Consider the following 24432-nt stretch of genomic DNA (forward strand, 5'->3'; position numbering starts at 1 on the left):
ACAAAGACACAGTATTCAAAAGAGTGTGGTGTTTTCATGAGACTAGGATCGACACGTAGACCCTGGAAAACGAGAGTGAATCTAGAAATAAGCTGATAGATATGCTGATGTTCAGTCACCAAGTCATGTCCGGTCTTTGCAACCCCATGAAGCAACCAGGCTTCCCTGCCTGTCCCTGTCTCCTAGAGTTTGCTTAAACTGATGTCCGTTGAGTTGATGATGCTGTCCAACCATCGCATCCTCTTGTCCCCTTCTCTTCCTCCTCCAATCTCTGCTAGCATCAGGGTCTTTTCCAGTGAGTCAACTCTTCACACCACGTGGCCAAAGTATTGGAGCTTTGGCTTCAGCATCAGTCCTTCCAATGAATATTCAGGGTTGCTTTCCTTTAGGGTTGACTGGTTTGATCTCTTTGCTGTCAAGGGACTTTCAAGACCCTTCTCCAGCACCACAGTTTGAAAGCATCAATTCTTCAGCGCTCAGCCTTCTTTATGGTCCAGCTGTCACATCCATACGTGACTCCTGGAAAAACCGTAGCTTTGATTAGACAGACCTTTGTCGGCAAAGTGATGTCTTGGCTTTTCAACACCCCATCTGGTTTGTTGTAGCTTTCCTTCCAAGGAGCAAGCGTCTTTTAATTTCACGGCTGCGGTCACCGTCTGCAGTGATGTCTGTCATTGCTGGGCACTTGCTCAGTCGTGTCCGGCTCTTTGCAACCCCGGGGACTGCAGCAGACCAGGCTTCCCTCCCTTTCTTTCACTGTCTCCTGACGCTTGCTCAAATTCATGTCCATTAAGTTGATGAGGCCATTCAACCATCTCATCCTCTGTCATCCCTTTCTCCTCCCACCTTTAATCTGTCCCAGCATCAGGGTCTTTTCTGGTGAGTCGGCTCTTTGCAGCAGGTGGCCAAAGTATTGGAGTTTCAGCTTCAGCATCAGTTCTTCCAATGAATATTCAGGATTGATTTCCTTTAAGATTGACTGGTTTGCTCTCCTTGCAGTCCAAGGGACTCTCAAGAGCCTTCCCCAACACCAGAGTTCTGAAACATCGATTCTTTGGCGCTCAGCCTTCCTTATGGTCCTACTCTCACATCCACACATGACTACTGGAAAAACCACAGCTTTGACAAGACCTTTGTTGGCAAAGTGATGCCTCTGCTTTTTAATACGTCTTCTAGGTTTGTCATAGCAGTGATTCTGGATCCAAGAAAGTCTGCCACTGTTTCCATTTTCCCCCATCTGTTTGCTTGTACATAGTCAGAATAATCTCTGCACACGGAAGGACACTGTCCCAAGTGCACAGGCCCCACAGGATGGGGGAAGATAGTCTCCAACTAGAAATCCAATAAAGGTTAAATAACAAGAATATACTTTTTAAAACCTCTAAAACTCAAGAACAAAGTCTCTTGAAACACAACTAACAAAAAAACTCAACCCCCCCCCCCAATTAAAGAACAAAAAAACACAGCAAAGAATAAACGGTGGAAACACTTTTTAGGTTAAAAGGGCACATTATATGTATAATCTAATACATGTACACGCATGTCCACGTTGACACAGCTGCGGGTGGCGCGGAGGCCTGCCTGGGGACCCCCTGCCCCCCACCCCTCGAGACATTCCTCCAAAGAAGACTTACACAGGCTCACAAAGGGCCCGAAAAGGTAACGTCACTAGTCGGGAAGACGCCAATCAAAATCCCAGTGAGAGACCCCTCCCGCTGCGGCAGCGCTGCTGCTGCTGCTGCTGCTGCTGCTGCTGCTGCTGCTGCTGCTGCTGAGTCGCTTCAGTCGTGTCGACTCTGTGCGACCCCATAGACGGCAGCCCACCAGGCTCCCCTGTCCCCGGGATTCTCCAGGCGAGAACACTGGAGTGGGGTGCCATTTCCCTCTCCAATGCATGATAGTGAAAAGTGAAAGTGAAGTCGCTCAGTCGTGCCCGACTCTTAGCGGCCCCCTGGACTGCAGCCCCCCAGGCTCCTCTGAACAAAACAAGCGTTGGAGAGGACGTGGAGAAACTGAAGCTTTCGTGCACTGCTGGCTGGAATGTAAACGATGCGAATTCCGTGGAAAACAATGGAAACAATTCCATGTTCTTTTGTTAGTTGAGTTTCAAGAGACTTTGTTCTTGAGTTTTAGAGGTTTTAAAAAGTATATTCTTGTTATTTAACCTTTAGCGGAGCGTCCTCAGAAGTGAAACATGGAGCTATCACGTGGCCCTGCAAGCCCACTGCCAGGTGTGCCTGCCCCAGACGGAAGCGAGGTCTCGAGATCATCGCACGCCTGAATTCACAGCAGCGTTTCAAATATAGGCGAGAGGTGGACACAGTCTGGTGTGAGTGGGTTTCACAGCGGGGTCTGTCCATGAATGGAATACGACTCATAATTACCCGGAAAAAAGGAAGGGAATCCTGACACAGGCTGCAACGTGGGTGAGCGTTGAAGACGTGGTGCTCAGCGAAAGCCAGGAAGAAAGATGAACTGTGTATGATTCTACTTCTATGAGGGTTCTAGAATAAGCAGACTCACAGAGACAGGACAACAGAGGTCATCCCAGGACGGGGGAGGAGTGCAGGAGACACGGGTTCCACCCCTGTGACGAACGGATTCGTCACCACGATCGCCTGGAGAAGAGAATGGCAACCCCCTCCAGTGCTCTTGCCTGGGGACTCCCATGGACAGAGGAGCCTGGTGGGCTACTGTCCATGGGGTCTCAGAGTCAGACACGACTGATGCCTGAACCATCAGCAGCCTGGGGGAGGTGGTGTTTATCGAGTGAGGAGTTTCTGTTTGGGAAGATGAAACAGTTTGAGAGATAATGATGGTAGCTGCATGCCCCTATGGATGAACGCACAGCTCGTGTTATATTTAAACATGGTTGAAAGCGTGTAATTTCACACACACAGAGGAACACGGCCTCAACTGCAGGTGCTGAGTGGGTCAGAGCTGAGAGCCCTGGGGCCTACTCTGGGACTCTCTGTGCATCCCAAGTGCCCACCTCTGGTTCCTGGCAGCTCTGAGGTCTGAAAGGGGCAGGGTAGGCTCTGGTAAGGGGCTGGGCCTGGCTCCCAGATCCAGGGGCTGTGGAGGGGGAATCAGGTCCCAGCTTTGTCCCCAGAGTCAGTGGCCTGGGGCAGTTGGGGAAAGGGATCTGATCCCCCAGACGTACCTGCGTGCTCAGAGCCACAAGTCGTGGCCGGAGTCTCAGAGGTTTCAGATGCTTCTCTCTGGGACTTCCCGCTGCTACCCAGGCACAGAGGAGCCACCTGGAGTGTCTGCAGGGGGAATGCAGTGGGCCTGCGGTGGGTTGGGGTCCAGCCTCTTTGCTGACAAGAGGAGAGGCTGCTGTCCACGGGAAGGGACTCCTCCATGAAGAGGCGGGCCTCTCAGCACAGGACAGGCACCCCTAGATGCAGGGCCGGGAGCACAGGTACAGGCCCAGGGGGACCCGGGAACAGGACCACTTTGGCACACAGAGACAAGAGGATGGGGACATGGGGAAGCAGGGACGGGGACACAGGGGCAGGGGCACGCAGGGGCTGGGGCACAGGGGGGTGGGCACGCAGGGGCGGGAGCACATGGGCAGGGGCACGCAGGGACGGGAGCACAGGGGGACGGGGACGCAGGGGTAGGAGCACAGGGGCGTGGGCACGCAGGGGCGGGAGCACAGGGGCGTGGGCACACAGGGGCTGGTGCACAGGGGCATGGTGACGCAGGGGCGGGAGCACAGGGGCATGGGGACGGGGGTGGGGGCACAGGGGCACGAGGGAGCCAAGGGTGTGTAGGGATGGGGCTGCGGGGAAGGGACTGGGGGTGATTGTGCTGTGGCCCTGGGTGACCTCAGGGAGGCCACACCCACAGGGCAGCGTCACATGGTGGGCGGTCATTGTCACCACACTGAGAGCCACAGCTCACGGCTGTGAGGGGAGCCAGGGGCCGGGGGGCGGGGCCCAAGGCTCCCTCCCCGCCCAGCCCCAGGCCTTCTGCTTTCCGCCGGCCCATCACCCAGCAGGCGAGGCCTGGGCAGAGACCAGGGTCCTGCGGGCCAGGGACCGTCCTGGGAGTGGGGATGGGCAGCCCCCGCCCCTCTGCCGTCCATGCGGGGCAACCCCCGCCCCCGCACCCGCTCTGGGCCCGGCTCACGGGCTGCACCCCAAGCAGGACTGCAGTCAGCTGCCCGCTCGGCCTGGCTGGCCCCTCCAGGCCCTGGACTGGCCCCAGGGCAGTGGGGCCCTTCTGTCCTCAGGGTACCAGGGCATCAGAGAGGGGGTGGCCTAAGGAGGGGGGGAGAGGGTCCTGGCTCGGTGTCCAAGAGCGGCCCCAGCTCCTGCGCGGGTGGGCTCTGAGGCCCAGCTCACCCTCCTCTGCCCGCCACGTGGCCCTCGAGGTTTCTCAGGCGCTGGGCTCCTTTCCAGGGCCGCCTACCCACCCCTCACCCCAGGGCTCGAGAGCTGTCCTCCCACCGATCTCTGTCTTCCGAACTCTCCCTTCCTCCCCTTCAAGGGCAGGCCTTCTGGAGACGGCCGGGCTGGGAGGGGGCCGGGCGGTGGGGAGGTCACCTCCCACCCACACGCGCGTGGCATCGCGTCTGAGCTGGCAGTGGCCGCGGAGGACGGGAGGCTGGGCAGCCATACCCCGACCCAGCATGGACCCTGAGCCCTCAGCCCACTTCCGTGCCCCCACGGTGACTGTCTCCACGGTGACGCAGACAGAAGGGCCAGGAAGCTGGCCCTGGGCGTGTAGGGAAGTGCTGCTCACAGCCCCGCCCAAGCCGTCACGTGAGGGGTTCCGCTGGTCATGTGACCCCAATCACCTGACCTGAAGCTGCCCGGCAAAGTGAACATGAGACCCCATCCCTGGCCGACCCTGCCCTGGGCCCTGGTCCTGCTGCTGGGGCTGCAACCACGAGGCCTGGAGGCCAGAGGTGAGTGTGGCCCAAGGCCCCCACCCCCGCCCTGGGCCCCACTCCCCATCCCCCACGACCCTTGCAGGGGCCCCAACCCCCACGCCCCCCCACCTGGCTCCCTCCCATCCCGCTGCGACCCCTGCCAGACCCCCAATCCCTGGGCCTCCTGCCTAGCTCCCTCCCATACCCTCGGGACCCCCGCCCGGCTCCCTCCCTTCCACCTGGCCCGCCCCCTCCTGGCTCCCTCCCTTCCACCTGGCCCGCCCCCTCCTGGCCCCCTCCCATCCACCTCACCCGCCCCCTGCCTGGCTCCCTCCCATCCACCTCGCCTGCCCCGGCCGGCCCCCCCCCAGACCCCGTCCCTCGTGGCCCCGATGGCTCCCCCCACCCCTGCTGAGCGTGGCGCCCTCCAGCCCACAGACCCAAGGACCCTGAGTTTCAGGAGGCCTACTTCGAGCAGCTTCTGGACCATTTCAACTTTGAGAGGTTTGGGAACAAGACCTTTCTCCAGCGGTTCCTGCTGACAGGTGAGCCGCCCCGGGGACAGCGCTCGCTGCTGGCAAGGGGAGCACCCTCCCCCACTCCTCACCCGCCTCCACCCGACAGAGAAGTTCTGGAAGAGGGGCGAGGGGCCCATATTCTTCTACACCGGCAACGAGGGGGACGTGTGGTCCTTCGCCAACAACTCAGGGTTCATCCTGGAGCTGGCAGCACAGCAGGGGGCCCTGGTCGTCTTTGCCGAGCACGTGGGTACCGGCCGGGGCGGGGAGGGGTGTGTGTGGGGGGGTGTGGGGGTGTTGCCCTGGGGGCTCAGAGTCAGCCCCCTCCATCCCTGCCGCCCACCTGCCTGCAGCGTTACTACGGAAAGTCGCTGCCTTTTGGTGAGCGGTCCACGTGGCGTGGGTACACGGAGCTGCTGACGGTGGAGCAGGCCCTGGCTGACTTCGCAGGGCTGCTCCGGGCGCTCCGGCGGGAGCTCGAGGCCCCCGATGCCCCGGCCATTGCCTTCGGCGGCAGGTGTGTCTCCCTTCTCTCCCCAGCAAGCGAGCTTGGCCCCGCCCAGAACTTCTGTGGGTCTCGGACGCGTGGGGTCCTGGCGGGTATGGGGCGGGAGGCCCTGAGAAGGCAGAGGACGTGGGTGTCCGCAATGTAGCCTGCAGGCTGAGAGGCTGCCGAGTCTCCCTTGCAGGCAGCGGGGCGCTGGGGGTGCCCCAGGCTAACTCTGCAACCGCGCCAGCTACGGGGGGATGCTCAGCGCCTACCTGAGGATCAAGTACCCGCACCTTGTGGCGGGGGCGCTGGCGGCCAGCGCCCCTGTGGTCTCGGCGGCAGGCCTCGGCGACCCCTACCAGTTCTTTCAGGACGTCTCGGCGGTAAGCCAAGGCCCTGGCCCCTCCCTCCCCTGGGCAGCCCTGCTGGTGGGTGCAGCCACACCCTTCCTCCCTCCAGGACTTCCAAGGCCAGAGCCCTGAGTGTGCCCGGGCCGTGCAGGACGCATTCCGGCAGATCAGGGACTTGTTCCAGCAGGGAGGTGAGGCGGCTGCTCCCCTCCAACCGCCACCATCCCGCCTCCCCGCGGGGGCCCACAGCCCCCTCAGGCCCCCGTCTCCTTCCCACAGTCCCCTCAGGCCCATGTCACCCCCCTGCAGCTCCGCACGTCGTCAGCCAGGAGTTCGGTACCTGCCAGACCCTCTCCGGACCAAAGGACCTCAACCAGCTCTTCGGCTTCGCCCGGAACGCCTTCACCGTGCTGGCCATGATGGACTACCCGTACGCCACTGACTTTGTGGGCCACCTTCCTGCCCACCCTGTCCAGGCACGGTGCCTGCCCCTGCCGCCCGGAATCCGGGGAGGGCCCTGGCCACCCTGGGGTGCTCAGAGCAGCCCGCCCCAGGGCCTTGCGCCCGCTCAGCCCTGGGACCAGGGAGGGATGGTGGGGTGCGGCTGCTGAGGTACTCCGTGCTCCCCCAGGTTGGCTGCAGCCGGCTGCTGAGCGAGAGCTCAAGGATCACGGGGCTTCGTTCACTGGCCGGTGCGTCTGCCCCCCTGCCCGGCCCAGTGCTGAGCGTGGGGGCCCTGAGTTGGTGGGCGGCAGCCAGGCCCCAGGAGGGCGGTGTGGGGTGGGGAGCCCCTGGGAGGAAGTGGCCACCCCTGTGGGCCCCCCCTTCCTTCAGGAAGGCCCGTAGTGCATGGGGCAACACACCCCGCCCCAGCCCACCCTGCTGGGAGAGGGCACGTCGCGTGGGCTGTCCCGCCCCCCGGGACCAACACCCCAGTCCTCTCTGGACCCACTGGACCCGAGAGCCCCGACCCCTGCAGGACCCCTCTGAGCGGACAGGGCAGGTGTCCAGGCCCCTGGCCTCAGCAGCCCTCTCCCCCAGGGCTGGTGTACAACTCCTCGGGCACAGAGCCCTGCTACGACATCTACTTGCAGTACCAGGCCTGTGCCGACCCCACGGGCTGTGGCTTGGGCAGTGATGCCAAGGCCTGGGACTACCAGGTACGGGGGGCTGGGGGCCTGGGACTGCCAGGTACGGGGGGCTGGGGGCCTGGGACTGCCAGGTACAGGGGGCTGGGGGCCTGGGACTGCCAGGTACGGGGGGCTGGGGGCCTGGGACTGCCAGGTATGGGGGGCTGGGGGCCTGGACTGCCAGGTACGGGGGGTTGGGGGCCCGGGGCAGCCAGGTAGAGGGCGCTAGGGGCCCGGGGCGGCCGGGTAGAGGGGTTGGGCAGCTAGGGGCGGCCGGGCGCCGGGTTGTGGGGGGGGTGCTCTGGGGGCCCGGGGCTGCATGGGCCGGCCTGATCAGTGTAGCGTCCCGCAGGCCTGCACTGAGATCAACCTGACGTTCTCCAGCAACAACGTGTCAGACCTCTTCCCTGAGCTGCCCTTCACTGAAGCCCAGCGCCAGCAGTACTGCCTGGACACGTGGGGCGTGTGGCCACGGCTGGACTGGCTGCAGACCAGCTTCGGGGGGGGCGGTGAGGCCCAAGGCGGGGGTGGGGGCGCGGTTCCTCCCGCCGCACTGAGCGGGCTGTTTCCCAGGCTCCAGGACCTGGCCTCTGGGTCAGGGTGAGGGGGCTCCCCCGTCCCACCACGCTCCCTCCATCCGTTTCAGACATTACAGCTGCCAGCAACATCATCTTCTCCAATGGAGACCTGGACCCCTGGGCGCGGGGCGGGGTGAGTCACGTGGGAGCCCTTCCTCCTTCAGTGGCCTGGCATCTGCTTGTTCACGGTCACTTTCCTTTCTAACGAGGCCACCCTCCTCGAGCCCCTGAGGGAGCTGCATCCTACCTTCTGGGACGAGCAGGCGGTGGGCGGGGGCTCAGCCCAGAGCATGCGCCCCTGACACAGGCTCCTCCGACAGATCCAGAGCAACCTGAGCTCCTCGGTGCTGGCCATCACCATCCGTGGGGGGGCGCACCACCTGGACCTCAGGTGCACCTGCCTGGGGAGGGAGCGTGGTGCCTGGTCAGGCGGGCGAGGGTGGCTGGGCTCGGGGCAAGCCAGCTAGCTAAGTGCCTCCCTGCCCACCCCCAGAGCCTCCCACCCAGACGACCCTGAATCCGTGGTGGAGGCGCGAAGACTGGAGGCCGCCCTCATCGGCAAGTGGGTGGAGGCAGCGAGGCCCACAGGGCTCTGGGGCTGAAGGCTGCCCCCTACAGGGCCAGAGACGGCCAGCTGGGGCCTGAGGCGAGGCAGGGGCAGGTGCCACGCCCCGGCTCCTGCAGCCAGACCCGTGCCAGGGTGGGCAGGGCCTTGCCCAAGGAGGTGCTGGACAAACACTGCTGGCCTGTCAGGCGTGTCTGGTCCTATCCCTGTCCCGTCAGACCCTGGACACTGGCATGCTCACACCACCTCCTCAACATGGCTGTTGAATAAAGCAGAGTCCTTGGCTCCACATGCTGTCCTGTGGGTAGGGCGCGCAGGCCTTTACCGCGGCAGGAAAACCAGAGATTCCACAACTGACGGCCGCCCCAGCGACCCTCCACCCTTCTCAGCCGTCCTCTCCGTCCCCAACTACTGCAGTGACTCCTGTGGCCCCCAAGTCCACCCGCCTGGGGCCAGGCTGGCACGGGGGGGGGGGGGGGGTGCAACCTGCTTCACTGGGCCGGCTGTGCCCCACCGGGCCGCGGAACGTCAAGGAGGAAGGCTGGGGTCCAGGGTCTGGACAGACCATCGCCGAAGCGGCTCCTGAGCTGCAGGGTGGCGGCAGGGCACACCGTGGGCCCACCGGCTGGGTCTCTGTGCACAGGCAAAAACCAAGAGGCAGGCCCCGCACACGTTTGGGTAGAAGCCCCGCTGGGCCCGTGGGCAAGAGGGGGACAGAAGCCTCACAGGATGGACACAGGAGGGCCATCGGGACCAAGTGCCAACTGCAGCTGAGTCAGGGTGGTGGGGAGGCCCTGCAGAGTCTGCTAGCAACAGCAACGTGTCTCCTCACACACCCAGGGAAAGGGTCAGCCCGGCCCATGAGGGCGCTGGGCTGGGACTGGGCCCAGCCCGGGGATCTGGTCACTTCAGTTCAATCGCTCAGCAGTGTCTCTTTGCGACCCCATGGACTGCAGCACACCAGGCCTCCCTGTCCATCGCCAACTCCCGTAGTTTACTCAAACTCATGTCCATTAAGTCAGTCATGCCATCCAACCATCTCATTCTCTGTCGTCCCCTTCTTCCGCCTTCAATCTTTCCCAGCATCAGGGTCTTTTCAAATGAGTCAGCTCTTCGCATCAACTGGCCAAAGTATAGGGGTTTCAGCTTCAGCATTGATCCTTCCAACGAATATTCAGGACTGATTTCCTTTAGGATTGACTGGCTTCATCTCCTTGCAGAAGCAAGGGACTCTCAAGAGTCTTCTGCAACACCAGTTCGAAAGCATCCATCCTTCGGCGTTTAGCCTTCTCTGTGGCCAACGCTCACATCCATACACGGCCACTGGAAACAACAGGGCTTTGCCGAGACTTGTTGGCAAAGTGACGTCTCTGCTTTTCAATAAGCCATCTAGGTTGGTCATAGCTTTCCTTCCAAGGAATAGGCATCTTTTAATTTCACTGTCACACCCTGGTCAGCCCTAAGGAATGGGTGCTGCCACTGAAGAGAAGGAACATGACAGGCCAGCCAGGCACCTTGAAAGGAGCAGCAGGCGCTAACGCCCCGCACCCAGGGCAGCGGGCACGGCACAGGGCCCACTGAGGCCCACAGCCAGCATCTCACACCCTCACCCTGGGGCCGCCTCGCCCAGCACTTGCGCTGTGCGTAGACATTCCGAAAGTTCCTGGACCAGAGCCAAAGCCGACGTCTGGACATGGAAGACCAGACCCGCAGCTGCCCCTTGCCCTGACCTCATGCTGGAAATCAGAAAATAAAGACAAACCAGATGCCATTCAGAAAAAGTGTACTTTTATCATGGATTAGAAGTCCATCTGTTGGGCTGGGAACCGGTGAACATGCCTCCCAGCCTTGCCCAGCCCTGTAAAGGCAGGGGCGGATCCCTGAGTCCAACATGTAAACACCACAGCCAGCCAGGAGCCCGAAGCCCCATGAGGTCAGGATGCCCTGAGCCCCTGGGTCAGGCGTGTTCACAGGCTGTGACCCTGAAGCTGGGCTGCACTGGGCTGTGCCCTCAGCCCATCTCTGATCACATCACGGGCTCGGGGCCCAAGTGGCCTGGGGTGACCAGCTGCCCAGGACCCCGAGGAAGCCCTTGCAGGGCAGCAGAGAGGATTCAGGCTTCAGGAATGTAGTCATTTGATTTGATTTTCTAGGAAGAAGGAAGAAACTTGCTGAGTGGACAAGATTCCCCAGAATCACACCGCCCATTTATTCCCACGTGTTCCAAACGGTGATCCAGCAGGAACCAGGCGAGGAGCAGAGTCAGCGGCAGAGCACCAGACGCCCAGGGGCCGCCCCAGGCAGCCACGAGGCCCCGAGACAGCCCGGCCCTGCGGCCCGCCGGCCTCCGTCACCAGCCCGGCCCGGAGACGTGCCGCCAGCTGGGGGGTCACCGCACAGCCAAGGCCAGGGCCCGGGCCTTGCCGACAGGCATCCTCACAGACAGCACGTATCAGCCTCCTGGGCAGCGCCTACTCGAGAGCCATCCCGCCCTAGGAGGGGGCCCAGATGGGCAGGGGGTGAGCCTCTGTGTTGAACACGTAGGTGTCCAGGCTCAGCAGGTCAGGATCGTCGGAGAAGAGCAGATACAGGTATTTGAGCGTCTCCCCCAGAAAGAAGCTCTCCATCTTGTCCCTGGGCTGGGGGTGGCGGGGGTCCTGGACATTGCTGATGGAAGAATAGCCGCCCGAAGGGACCTGCTCGAGAGGCGAGGCCGCAAGTCACGATGCTGGCTCAGCCCTCTGGAGGGCTGCCAGCCAGAGGCGGCCCCCCGGGGCACTGGCCCACCCCAGAACACACGGGCCCCTAGGGCAGGGTCTGGGGCGGGGAGGACACCAAAGCCCACAGGGGGAATGGCCACCTGGAGGGTAGCCATGGTTCCCTTCAGTGACCAGATGCCAAGTGCCACCTCCAAAACCTGTGCAGGCCTCACAAAGGCCCCAAGGCCACCCGAGGGGTGTAGAGTCCACCTCAGGGGCCACAGGGCGAAGGTCAAGTCTCAGCCCTGCCAGGGTAGGCAGTGGGCCCTGGGCAGAGCAGAGGGTGGTGCTGGTTGTGGCCCCTGGCCTGGAGACTAGCGGCCCAGAGGTCACTCACCCGCTGGGCGCAAACACGCTGCCCAGGCCGCACGGAGGGCCCAGCAGAGACACGCTCTGTGCGCCGACACAGCTGTCCCCAGAGAGGAGAGACGGACGCCCCGATCCCCCGGGCCCTCACAGCAGGGCAGGGCCTCCCGGTGCAGCCCCCGGGAGGTGAGAGTGAGGCCCTGGGGCCCGGCGGGGGCTCACCCGCGTGTAGGTGTTGAAGCTGCGCAGGATCTCCCAGCCCCAGTCCTGGTACTTGCGGTCGCCCGTGAGGCGGTGAAGGTAGAACAGGCTCTCCACGGTCTCGGGGCGCAGCAGGTTGTGTCTGTCGGCCGCCTGGGGGGGGCACGTGGGCTCAGGAGGTGCCCCCGGCATGCCCATCTGGCCCAGCCCTGGGCGCGGCGTAGCTCACCTTGACCTGAACATCCTTCACGGCCTTCGTGCGGTGCAGGTTGAAGTGTGCGATCTCGGGGCTCAGCCCCGTCTCCATCTGACGGTACATCTGGTAGCAGGTGTCCATGAGTGCCTGGGCCAACTCCATGTGCTCAGCAGGCAGGCCGTGGTGGGCACCCAGAGCCAGTGTCCCCGGCAGGAAGCACACCAGGTGGTCCTGAAACCACAGGGCCACCTCATCAGCAGGCCCAGCGCCTGGGGCCCCACACAGGCAGGGGAGAAGCTTCTGGAAGGGCCACCTCAAAGGCTGACGGGGCCCTGCCTGCAGGAGAGCAGGAGGGGGCGCAACTGGGAGTGGGGGTTCCCCGAGAGCGTGGAGAGACAGACAGCAGGGCAGAGGCCTGGAGGAGGCGCGGGCTCTGGGATGGGGGCCCTGGCTCCCCACGGACCTCAGCTCCTGCTGCTCTCACAGGACACCCACATCCACCCGGGACCACCCACGCTCCACGGCCAGGACCACGAGGTTCCCCTGGCCGTCCCCACTCCGAGCCACCAGACACCAAGCACAGAGGCTGGGTCCTCAGCTGCCTTGAGGCCAGATCAGGGAAACACGCTCCCACTCACCATCTTGGCGCTGAAGCGGCCGTGGTTGAGCTCCCCCACGAAGGTCAGCTTCCTGGGCTCGGATCTAGCGAGCAGGTGCTTCCTGATCCCGTCCACGGCTTCCAGGTAGTCTTCCAGCAGCCTGTGCAGACCAGCGGGGCCTGTGTGCTCTAGCCAGGCGGGCGCACAGCCCTCAGGTCCACAAACAGGGCGTGGCCCCGAGCTCCCGTCCCCTGGGATCTACGCGGCCCGGCCCTGCCAGCCCCATGGGGTCAGCCTCTCGGGCCTCTGGGCTGCCCCCACCCCAGTGAGGCCAGTGCCTCCCAACCAGCCCCAAGGGGCCAATGGAGACCAGCCTCGGCCAGCCTGATTCATCCTGAACCAGCCTGAGGGCTCCCCAGTCAGTGACACTTCCCGGGACACAGCCACCCCCAGGCTTGAGGCTTGAGAGGACCCCAGCGCCCCACTGGGGTTCATCTCTATTTTATAACTGGACAAGGAGCCACCAGGCTGCTCCCTGGGAACGTGTGAGTTTTCAGTGTCAAAGCGCGAAGCACCAGGGGCCCCACACGGCCCTGGCTGCCGCCCACTGGAGCCGATGGCCAAGCAGCCCCAGCCCCAGGGAAGAGCCCTGTCTGCCCACGCCGGTGGCCGGCCCTTGCTCTGCATATAGGATGGACAGAAACACCCTTCCCCACAGAGGGCCCCGCCACCCCGAGCCCAGGGGGCCGCCCCGAAAGCAGAGAAACAGGCCTCACTGCCTCTCCTTCTTCCCGCCCTGGATCCACTGTTTCAGCAGGTACTCGTAGTAGCTGTCGGCCCTGGCGCCCAGGGTGAACACGCCCAGGTGGGTGAAGCTGCCGCTGTTGGTGTTGATGAACATGGGCACCAGCCCGTCCAGCTTCCCGTGCAGGCCATGCACGCGCCTCGTCACCTCCTCTGCGGCCTCCTGGGGCAGACGGCGGGGGCGGTGAGCTGGTGGGCTGGGCAGAGGGGCTGCCCTCTGACTCAGCGCCTGGACAGCCGACCGCGGGTCTGAAGCTGTCCCCGAGACACTTCCTAGCCCCAAGCCAGGAGGACAGGTTAGGAGCAAGTGGCCTGCATGGCGTGACGGTGTCCCAGTCTCAGGACAGCACAGGACACCGTGTCAGGGCCTGGCCAGAGACTTGCTGGTGCCCTCCTACATAAAAGACACGCCATGTGGACACACACACGGGAACGCACCACTAATCAAAAACTCAACTGGAACCGGAGACACTGCCAGACACCCGTGAGGAGGGAGAAGTGACAGCTGGATGGCGCACAAAGGCACGTCTTGACAGGCTGACCCAGCCCGGAGCCCTCCTGCCGACGTCCCCAGCAGCACACCGGCTGCAGCTTGGCAGTGATTAGCCCAGAAAGGAGTGCGCCCCGTCAGGAGTTCTCTCAGCTGAGAAAGGAAGGATCCTGACCGGTCAAGCCACCCTGGGACAGCAGGCTCACTGACCACCCAGACTGCAGCCACGGCAGAAGACGGGCCCACTGAGCGCGGGGAGGGCTCTGGACAGCAGCCCCTGCCTGGCTGCCCAGGGCTCTGGAGCCATGAGCAGGAAGTCGGCGAACAGTGCTGGGGTCACTTGGGTGGAGGGGACAGTTCTAGAGGGTGACGACGGCCAGACACGTGAGCACAGACAACTACAGTTACGGGAGAGGGCAGGGCCTCTTGACACAAACATCTCAACAAAAAACAAGATGGGGGTGAGCGGAGAGAACGGGGAAACCTGAGCGGATGCCGACACGCAGACAGACGCGCCACAGCATGGGCCCTGAGGAAGCAGGGGGCAGACGCTGCTGAAGACAGAGACAGCCAGAGCCAGGCACAGAAACAGGACCGCCATCAGTCCACACATATGCCAGCGCCGCCGAGCAGGAGCCACGCCGGCACACCGCGCCAGCTGCCCAGCTGGGACAGTGTGCGGGGCCCAGGCAGGGTGCCACGACAACAACGTCACCTACGCTGACCTGACTACAAAACCCAGAGCTCCAACACACCCCGCGGCACTCAGCCACAACACAGCAGGCGGCCCTCAGCACTGCAGGAGGGCCCAGGATGGCGGCAAGTGGACACCAGGCCACGCCGAGCGCGGCAGGACAAGCCGCCAGCTGACAGGACCCGCGGGGCAGGCCAGGCAGAGGACTCAGCCTCCAGTCAAGGCCTCTCCCATCTGCGCCTCCGGCATCACCAGAAAATGCGATTCTGCAGGAGAACGTGGGACAGGAACCAACACCGACGCGACTCTGGTGGCCCAGGACCCACAACCACGCAGCCCTGCAGTCGCCTCCAGGAGCCAGAGACGGCCCCGCAGGAACCCCACAGTCCTCAGCCGGGGGCAGAGCCCCGCCATACCTGAAACTTCTTATCCCCCGTGAGACGAGAGAGTTCTCGGAACTCCAGCTGAATGCTTGTCACCTCAGCCACTGTGCTATCAGAGGTCCATCGGGGTGGGTGAGCAACTCCAGTGCCAATGTTTACATCGGAGTATGGAATCTTAGAGGGTGTTCGGAAGGCAGGCATCAACCGATTTCCAAAATCCTCCTGATACACAACACAGCGATGAGTCAACGATTCCTGTTGCTCGGCGGCCTTGTCTCCATGACACGATGGTAAGCCCAACACCCGTTTTCATCAAATTCAGTGGACAGACCTGAGTAGGCTGGCTTCACGTGGCCCAACCCTGGCCAGCTACAAAACCGAGCTGGACTCAATTAGTTCAGAATGACCTCACAGGCAGGCAGCAGGCTGGCCCAATGCTGCTTCAGCCACCCACGTGCTCAGAAACAGACTCAAGAGCGGGAGGAGACAGAACTGGAAACAAACGCCCGCCACAGCCCAGTCCCGAGAGAAAAGCACTGACTGCTGAGCACTTGAGACCCCAGTCCCCCAAGGACGTGAACAGACCCGATGCGGGGACACTCACAGCCTTCTTCAGGAAGAGGACGTCCCCAGACAGGTGGAAGGCGCTCAGAAGCCCCCCCAGGATCCGGATGGTGCTCTCAAACAGGTTGACATCCACATCTTTCTGAAACAATAACCTCTTGGACACCCAATTCCTGGCTTCTTGAAATTCTGCCACGTGGAACAGCAGAGACACAGGGGAAAATTAACAGGCCAGCCTTTCCCTGGCCGCGCCCTCGGGGCTGTGCAAATCCCTGCAGGGTTCCGACATCACCTCCTCATGCAAGAGGGGGGCCCAGGAGTCCTCCAACCGCACAGAATACCCAGGCCCAGCGTGCAGCTGGGGGAAGGCCGCGCAGCGTGAGCACAAGTGCTCGACGTCAAGGCCACGCTACAGAGAAGCACGAGAGAGCGAGTGGCTGGAGGCCTGCGGTGCAAGTATCGGGCGGAACAGGGCCGTGAGTGCGCCAGGTCAGACACCTGGGGACACGTCACCCGCCTCACCCTGTCTGCACCGACAAGGACCGAGGGCGACTCAGGGCGCGGCCGGCCACCGCGTCAGGTCCCGTGCTGCCTCTCACCACAGGGCCCTCCTGACCGCAGCGGAAACGCGGCTGCAAACACCCCTGGACGCCACCCTCCAGCACACTCGGCGCTCTGCAGGAGGCGCAGGGCGCACGGACGTGTGGGGACAGAGAACCGCCTGCGGCCAGCACAGCCACGCCGGCAGCCAGGACAGGGGGAAGCACAGCCCGGCAGGACGCGGCATGTGGTCGCCTCCCAGACCCGGCTCACTCGGGCCCGAGGGTCACGCGCGGCGAACTCGAGCCCACCGCAGGGACAGCAGGTACCTTTCTTTAGCCCCAGAATCCACATGGTGTCCAGGGCGTCGATCAGCGTGAGGCCGAGGCCGAACCACTCGCTGAAGGACCTGGTCAGGGGCTTCAGCTCGTCGTGGCCCCAGGCGAACTTGCGGTATCCAGCCCATGCGTGGAGGAAGGCGTCTACCACAGCCTTCTGGCGCGCGTTCTGGGAGGCTGGGAGGAGGAAAGCAGGGCGTGGGCACCCAGACAGACCGGCCCTGTGGCCCCACAGCCAGTGAGCCTGCCCTGGGGACACCTCAGGCTGCAGTGAAGGCTCAAGCGGCAACTGCCACCTGGCCCAGGCTGGTCAGCCTCCACCAGGTCCCAGCAGGGACCAGCCTCCAGGAAAGAGTGAAGGAGCGAAAGCAGGGGACCCAGGACGCCTGGGTGTGCCGCCTGGCGTGTGGACATCAAACCTGGTGACCCTGACAAGACGGTCTCGTCTGAAAATATGGAAGTTCCTTGAAAAGGCAGTAATAGAGCTACCATATGACCCCGTGACCTACTCCTGGCTATAGATCCAGAGAAAAACAGGACTGAAAGGATCCAGGCACCCCAATGTCACTGCAACGTGTTTACAAAAGCAAGACACAGAGGCGACCTGAATGTCCATCAACAGAGAAATAAAGAAAGAAAAGTGCTACACGTAAACCACAGGATGTTACTCAGCCGCTCAGGACAATGACGTAGCGGCATCTGCAGCAACGGGGACGGGGCTAGAGACTGTCATAACGAATGAAGCACCCAGACAAAAGAGAAGTACCCTGCGGCATCTCTTACATGTGGAAGCTAAGAGAAAACGGGACAAGTGAACTTAGTTGCAAACAGAAAAGGACCCATGGACTTAGAGAAGGAGCTTAGGGTTGCCAGGGAAGTGGGATGGGGAGGAGACAGTTAGGGGGTCGGGGACAGACTCGCCCACACTGCTGTCCTAAAGGGCTGAACACAAGGGCCTACGTCACAGCACACGGAACCCTGCTCGGTGTTACAGGCACTCTACCCGGGAGGAGAGGGCGCAGCAGAGTGGAGACATGTATGTGCACGGCTGAGTCCCTCCCCTGCTCATCTGAGACTGTGACCGCACTGTCAGGCATCTCTACTAGAATTCAGAATCAGTTACAATGGCTGCAGCACCGGATACTGAAAGACATCTCTCTAGGAGCCAGACGTCGTCACCAAAGCTACAGAGAGTGCCTGACCCACAGGAGCCTGGTCCACCTGGGTGTCCAAGGCTGAGCAGAGCTTCTGAGGGACGGGAATAGCTGCACGGCCAGCGCTCCTCTCCAGCGTGTCCTTCGCTGCGACCCTCAGGACGAACGGCAGCTGAGGCCGGGGTGGGGGCAGGCGGGCCTTACCTGGATTAGGCTGAATCCTCGCTGCCTTTGGGGAAGGCCTCGGGGGGAACTCTGCCTTCTTGCCAGGAGGTTCAGTGCCCTGCTGTGGCTTGGTCCCTACTCCCCTCCAGCTGCAGGGAGAGAAACAGGAATGCTCAGAGTAGGGACAGAAGTGTAGATGCCCCAAGGCTGCCACCAAGCTCAGGCTCAAACTCGCACGCTACCCAGGGGACCGAGAATGGACAAGCCAATAAACACCCTGTTCCACAAGGGTGCGCCTTTGGAAACACAGGAAAACACTTATTAGCACTTTGTCTTTGTTAAAAAAAAATCAGAAAACAATGGTTCCCACGTTCAGGCTGTCTCTGACACTCCGGGTACCTGAGGCCGTCTCTCTGCGCCTCTGCTCCCCAGCCAGCCTCTCCCACCACCTCTGCCCTCCTCTGGGCCTGGTCCTGCCTCCTCTCCTGGGAGTCTCCTTCGGGCGCTCTAATCTGCAGGTTGGGGGGTCCTCGTCGGAAATGCCTTTGGGGCTTCTGGACAGAGACAAGAGTCACTCGTACAATGATTCCATCCCGCTTCTAGGACGCACCCCGTCCCCAGTCAGACCCGGAGCCACACAGGGAGCGCTGTGGGCTGGCTGAGCAGTTGCAGTTTCCCAGAGGAAATGATTTCCGCTTTTCATACGATGCGCAGCTTCGGGAGGAGCCCCTTTCTCAGCAGCTCCTGGCTCTGCCTCCGATGGAGGCTCTGCCTATGGGCGAGTGTAGCCCTGGAGAGTCAGTTAAGCCCCTGGCCAGAGCGTGTCTGGGAGTCAGACCCTAAGGGTAGCAGGGCAGGGTTCAACCACCCCGTCCCCGTCGACGGAGCCACAGAGAACACTGCCCAGGCCTGCGCCCGGGACTCCCACCTCAGCCTCGGAAGGCTGCGGCAGAGGCGGCCGGTCAGTGACAGCGCTGTGCGAGGCCGCACTCGTCCTGGCTCCAGCCCCCGACAGCGGCTGTGACAGCAACTCCTCCAGCTCCCAAAGACACAGACTCGTGACCGGAAAAGCCTCTGGCTGCAGCACCCATGGACACCCTGGCGGAGGATCCGTGAAGTCACCCCCTTCCAAGACCCAAACCCCACAGAGCCGGGCCCCTGGATCACGAGAGTAGCTGCGGCCGAAACAAAGCTCCATGGATGAAGCAGGTCTCGGGGACGAGTGTCGGCATCGGACCCAGAGAGGAGGTGCCAGCGGCCTCAGCATGCACAGGGGCCCCAAGACTCGCTCCACAGGAGACGTGGATGTTCACGCCTTCATTTCCAGGCCCCTCCTGGACACCAGCATCCAGGTCATGGATGCTGAGGTGTGGAAACGTGTCTCTCGGGGGAGAGACAGCCACATTCTGCTGGCACATGACCGTGAAGTCAGCACACGAGAGTGGTCACAGAAGTGACAGGAGGAACGCGCTTGGCTCTAAAGGGAGAAACCGGCTCTCTCACACACAGACCTTGCAGAGAGACGGGGTGAGAGCAGGCAGCCTGTGGGGCGTGAGGCCAGCATCAGTCCCAGAGCCTCTCCCTGGGGGCGCCTGGGCACTTGGACACCCGAGCCCGCGGGAGCGTGTCCCTGGCACAGAGCACCCTGGGCTCTCAGAGGCCGGCCGCTCTCCTGGGGTGGGACCTGCCCTGGCTCTGGCTGACCCCTCGCCCTCGTCTCCACCTGCTCCCCCCCCTGAACGGCTCGGGGACCCCAGGACACGGCCTCACCCCTGCCCCCACCCTTTCTGGATGGCAGGCACCACGCACCTGCCAACTCCCGCTCCTCCCTGCTGACCCCACTGTGAGGCGGAGGCCCCAGCACCTCCGTCTGGGCAGGTCCAGAGGGGAGCCCCCGCCTGACTGCTCCCGGCCAGTAGCTCCCAGAGAAAAGGCACGGTCTCTCTCACCTCCCAAGGACCCGGAGCACCAGACAGGCAAAGAGGACGGAGGACAGAATGGCCCTCCTCCTCCCTCCGCGTCTCCTCCGTCCCACCAGCCCAGAGCAAGGCGGCGCAGGTTAAAACCTCAGACGCACGGCAGGAAGCAGAAGTCTTCCCAGTCCCTCGCAAACAGCCCCTGCTGTGCTGAAGCGCTTCTGGCCTGGAGCCCACTTATGCCTCCACCTTCAGCTTACTCCAAGTACCTGAGGCGACAGCCCCGCCACGGCCTCTGGGGTCTCAGCTGCTTTCTGAGGAGCTGGCAAGACGGGAGGATTTGCTGGTCTCATCTGCCATGCTGCCGCCGACCTGCTGTCCACAGCTAAACAGGAGAGTCTATTTTATCTCAAATATGCCTCAAGGCCCAGAGGAGAGTCACACGGCGCCGGAAACAGCACCTACACAGCCAGCCCTCCTGCAAAGAATGGGACAGGCCGGGACCTCCAAAAAGGGCAGGTCAAGGGATTCCAGAGTGCCACAGGGACGCAAACCTTGCCCTTAGCTCCTGGCAGCTTCTGTCTTTATCCCCACCCACAACCCAAACACTTGGCTTTTATCTTTTCCACTTCAAGGAGGGCCCACGGTGGCACACGGGCCATTCACGGGAGTGACCCGCGGGGGCTCTGCAGCTTTCCTCCTCCAAGGAGCTGCGAGCAGAACCTAGGAGGGAGCTGCCCTCCTCCCGGCACCGGCACCTGCGCTTCCTTCCCAGCACTGCAGTGCGTGCCAGGAAGCGCCTGCAGCACAGCGCGTGCACACTCCGCGCGCGCCCTCGGACCTGGGTCTCATGTGAGACGGCCGGATGGCAGGCCGCTTCTCACAGCAGACGTCTGGGCAACAGCCACACGCCGCAGATTAACAGCCACCTTAGAGCGGGGGAGCGGGGGGGGGGGGGGGGGGGGCTGGGGACATTCTAGGCTCCTCCTCATCTCACTTCCTGCCAATGCGCTGAAGTCTAGGCCTCCTGCCGCTGCCAGATTGCTGTGCCGCCCCTTAGACAGCCCTCAGGACACCCGAGGATCATGCAGCTGGTACCTGCCCACTCGTCAGCCACGTGGACATAGGACAAGAGGCCGAAGAGCATCAGGACCACCAGCAGGAAGAGGACCACCGTCCGCTGTAACCTTGACAGCTGCTTCCATTTCTGAGGGACAGACAAGGAGTATTTTACTGAAAGGAGCACAGCGAGCAATCTCTCCTGCCGTGTCATACTCCGGAAGGATGAGGAGCAATTCCCGAGGCCCAGCGTGGGGCTCTGCTGCTTCTGAACCGGGGACGTTTCCTCCAAGCGGGGGCCGCAGGCTGGAGCGGTACTGCAGCCGACACCCCGCACCGGCTTCGTGGGTGCTAGTGGCTCGTAGCGTCCCACTCCGTTGGAACCCCATGGACTGTAGCCCGCCAGGCGCCTGTGTCCATGCGATTTCCCGGCGAGCACACTGGAGTGGGGAGACACATCCTCCTCCAGGGGGTCTCCCCGACCCAGGGATCGAACCCGCGTCTCCTCTCGACAGGCGGGTTCTGTACCGCCGAGCCACCTGTGAAGCCCCAGCGGCCGGGGCTGGAGAAAGGAAACCGACGCAGAGCCCGTCTGCGCCCACAGTGCACGGCCGAGGGCGACCCGCCGCCCTCCTCGCCTGGGCCCCGCGAGGCCGGCCGCAGTCGCGCCCGGCCCCCAGACCCCAGCCCGGGGAAGCGCCGACCCGGCCGCCCGGCCCGCCCCTCACCCGCCAGCAGGAGCGACGCCTCAGGCCCCGGCCGCCATCGTAGCTCCGGCCGGGGCTCAGCGTCACCGAGATGAAGTCCCGACGCGCCGGCGCCGGCGGCGGGTACATGACGGCCGCGGGGGCCCGAAGGGCCGCGCCTTCCGGCGGCGTCAGGAAGCCCAGCTTCGAGCCGGGCTGAGAGACCAGCGGGTCTGAGTCGGGAGCCCGGCCATAGCAGCGCCGTCAACTCCCCGCCCATCGCGCCGCGCCGCCAATGCGCCTCCGCCGCGCCTCCGGAGCCCCACTGCGCCTGCGTGCGTCGCCGCGGCTCCGGAGAAGGCGGGCTCGGGTCCCACGGCCCTGCGTCCGCTCGTGCGCGGTGACGTCACGCCCACGCGGCGGCGCCTGCGCGCAGCTCACCGCCGCGCCTGCGCGGCGCTGGGGCAGGCTTTCCGGGGGCCTCACGGGCGGCTGCCCCGGGGCCTGTGGGCATCGAGGATCAGCCAGGGCTTCTCACGCCAGTGCTGACCGCGGGCAGGTGTCCCCTGCTCCACCGCGTCAGCCGGGAGCCCCTGAGCTGCGGACCCCAGGGCTGGACCCTGCCTCACCCCCACCGGGTCGATTTGACCCAGTTGGTGCCTGGCCCGGCTGGGTGGGCGGGATGACGCGGAGCCCGCTACGGAGTTAGAAGCCCGGGGGTTTTCATCCATCGGACCTGTCAACCGTAAAAGTAGCCAGCTGTTTGATCAGCAAAATGAGTTTGTTCGGGCATGGCAAAGGGTTTGCAGTTAAGGTGCAACTGTAGCAAATAATAGCCATATCGAGACCAAGGAGAGGAATATTACTTTTGTTTGTATTTTCCAGGATCTGGCGGCCTAAGTATCAATGCTGAGTTTGATCAAATGCTGTTTTTTCATGGAGACTTTATGTCCCTGTAAAACCGAACAGTTTGAACAGATTGGTGATGGCTTCCTGTGAAGAGGTCTGGAAAGAGCAGAACAGTAAGTCGTCCCAACGCTGTAATAGCGTGGAGCCTGCAGGAAGCTTTGTATCGTCCAAATCAGCCTTTAAGTCTGGTGAAAGGGAGGAATTTCAGTGAAACCTCGGGGCATTCATGTGCAGGTGCGTTTTTGTCCTTCCCAGGTGAAATCTGAGAGGTCTTGGCTAGCTTTATCAGCTGGAATGCAGGCACGCCTGGTTTTAGCATACTTGCGCTTATTACACTTTGTGCATACTGTGTCTTTCAAATTGAAGGTTTGTGGCAACCCTGCACTGAGCAAGTTTATGGGCACCGTTTCTCCAACAGCATCTGCTCACTTCCTGTCTCTGTCACGTTTGGCAATTCTTGCAACTTTTCAGACATTTTTGTCACTATTATGTTAGGGTGGTCTGTGGTGAGTGATTTCTGATGTTACTTTTAAAATGTTATAACTTGTTAACGGTGAGCAGTTTTTTGCAATAAGTATTTTTTAATGAAGCACATACGTTGTTTTTTAGACACAGTGCTTTTGCAAGCTTAATAAACTGCAGAAGAGTATAAAGAACTTTCATACACACTGGTACCAAAAGGTTCACGTGACTTGCTTTGTTGTGAGATTCCTTGTTTTGCAACGGTCCTGAATGAGACCCACAGTGTTCCTGAAGGTGTACCTGTGCTAAAGAAGGCACAGCATAACTACAGTGAAGATTGTTGCTTTCAGCAGGAGTGCTTGGAGAGGGTGGGGGTTAAGAGCAAGAGGGTGCTGAGGGGCAGCAGCATTAATTATGGCCTGCAGGTCCTGGACAGACCTCCAGCCTCAGCCACTGGGCTTTCTCACAGGTTCCGTTTAGCAGTGTGCATGGGGTGGGGAGGCCCTGAGCCCTGGAACCCTGTCACAGGCTTTAAACCTGGAGGGGCTTCTCTGCTTAAGGGTGTTGGTTCGTTCTGGGGAGAGGATTCGAGGGACTTAAGTTTGAGTCTTGACAGGAAGAGCACTGTGGCTTTTGTCAATATCAGCCGGAGATGTTGCCCATAAGGAGGGTGGTGAAGTGAAGTCGCTCAGTCGTGTCCGACTCTTTGCGACCCCATGGACTGTAGCCTACCAGGCTCCTCCGTCCCTGGGATTCTCCAGGCAGGAATACTGGAGTGGGTTGCCATTTCCTTCTCCAGGAGATCTTCCCAACCCTGGGATCGAACCTGGGTCTCCCGTATTGCAGGCAGACGCTTTACCATCTGAGCCACCAGGGAAGGAGGGTGGTAGCCGATTCAATAGAACAAATAGGTCAGTGTCTCCAGAAACAGCTCCAGGACTGTGAGACAAAACAAAGGAAAAGCAGTGAGCAGTCAGTTCACTTTGTTGGCTATTTTGATTGCTACTGTGAGTTCTTAGCATTCTTTCCCCTTTTGGGAGAAATTCCAGCGTGGCATTTTCTAGGATGTCTTGGCCTGATGAATGGAGGTAGAATTGAGGAGGGGGAGTGGTGGGTGTCTCGGGGGGCTTAAACAAAAAGCAGCAGGTTCAGAGACACGTTGAGGTTCATCAGGGACCACCACCATTTGGACCACTTTAGTTTTCCAAGACGGGCTACTTTACCACAGTTGACCTGAGTGTGGTAAGAGATTCATTCCCAAACTGGAAACTTGTTTCTCTGAGTTGATGATGACCAGAGTTTGGAAAGAGCCTCGTCACTGGGGGCTAGGAGGGCGCTGGAAAGGCTGATTAGAGCCTGAAGTCACTTGAAGTACTTAAGCTTGCCACAATCTCTTTCCAGTGTCCTGGCTTTTTGCAACACTAGCAGAAACTAAAAGGGTTTTGTTTAGGGACCATTATTCACTGGAGTTGAGGTTAAGGATTTGAGAGGTCTCTCTTGGTCGAAGACTAAACTAGCTAAATCTGGAGTAGACACGGTTTCCTGTTTCATCCCAGTCCTTTGAACTAAAAGGGAAGGATCTCTTTTCAGCCAATTAATGAACACAGAACCAAAGGTTACCTCAGTGAATCTGTTATGAAACCAAACTCAGGTCCACTTGCCCACACACTATAAAGTCAGTCTCCTCATACCAG

The 24432-nt window shown here is 61.6% G+C and overlaps 2 protein-coding genes and 2 long non-coding RNA genes across 5 annotated transcripts; 1 reads left to right on the top strand and 3 right to left on the bottom strand.

The window, feature by feature from the left end:
• Positions 1-1489: 1489 nt before the first annotated feature.
• Positions 1490-4762, bottom strand: LOC138435287 (uncharacterized). Of its 2 annotated transcripts, none has more exons than XR_011255023.1 (4): positions 4505-4762; positions 3164-3269; positions 2524-2618; positions 1490-2352 (listed from the first exon to the last, which is right to left on the bottom strand). It is a non-coding gene; the product is annotated as an uncharacterized lncRNA (long non-coding RNA). The 2 variants fall into 2 exon arrangements; XR_011255022.1 differs by having other exon boundaries at positions 4458-4727.
• Positions 3980-8802, top strand: DPP7 (dipeptidyl peptidase 7). The gene is made up of 13 exons (XM_069579716.1): positions 3980-4918; positions 5314-5427; positions 5507-5646; positions 5754-5917; positions 6138-6273; positions 6350-6431; positions 6550-6716; positions 6872-6932; positions 7282-7400; positions 7723-7879; positions 8017-8081; positions 8269-8339; positions 8442-8802. The coding sequence occupies exons 1-13, from the start codon at positions 4837-4839 to the stop codon at positions 8548-8550; spliced, it is 1467 nt and encodes a 488-aa protein (XP_069435817.1). The 5' UTR covers positions 3980-4836; the 3' UTR covers positions 8551-8802.
• A 1482-nt stretch (positions 8803-10284) lies between these two features.
• On the bottom strand, positions 10285-21756 carry MAN1B1 (mannosidase alpha class 1B member 1). Its single transcript, XM_069579710.1, has 13 exons — positions 21410-21756; positions 20721-20829; positions 19892-20007; positions 18106-18260; positions 17746-17855; positions 16379-16564; positions 15550-15698; positions 14979-15167; positions 13351-13541; positions 12614-12734; positions 12009-12206; positions 11801-11932; positions 10285-11209 (listed from the first exon to the last, which is right to left on the bottom strand). The coding sequence occupies exons 1-13, from the start codon at positions 21515-21517 to the stop codon at positions 11006-11008; spliced, it is 1968 nt and encodes a 655-aa protein (XP_069435811.1). The 5' UTR covers positions 21518-21756; the 3' UTR covers positions 10285-11005.
• A 462-nt stretch (positions 21757-22218) lies between these two features.
• Positions 22219-24305, bottom strand: LOC138435286 (uncharacterized). The gene is made up of 2 exons (XR_011255021.1): positions 23565-24305; positions 22219-23043 (listed from the first exon to the last, which is right to left on the bottom strand). It is a non-coding gene; the product is annotated as an uncharacterized lncRNA (long non-coding RNA).
• Between the last annotated feature and the right edge of the window lie 127 nt (positions 24306-24432).

This window comes from Ovis canadensis, chromosome 3 (genome assembly GCF_042477335.2).
Source record: "Ovis canadensis isolate MfBH-ARS-UI-01 breed Bighorn chromosome 3, ARS-UI_OviCan_v2, whole genome shotgun sequence".
NCBI lineage: Eukaryota > Metazoa > Chordata > Mammalia > Artiodactyla > Bovidae > Ovis > Ovis canadensis.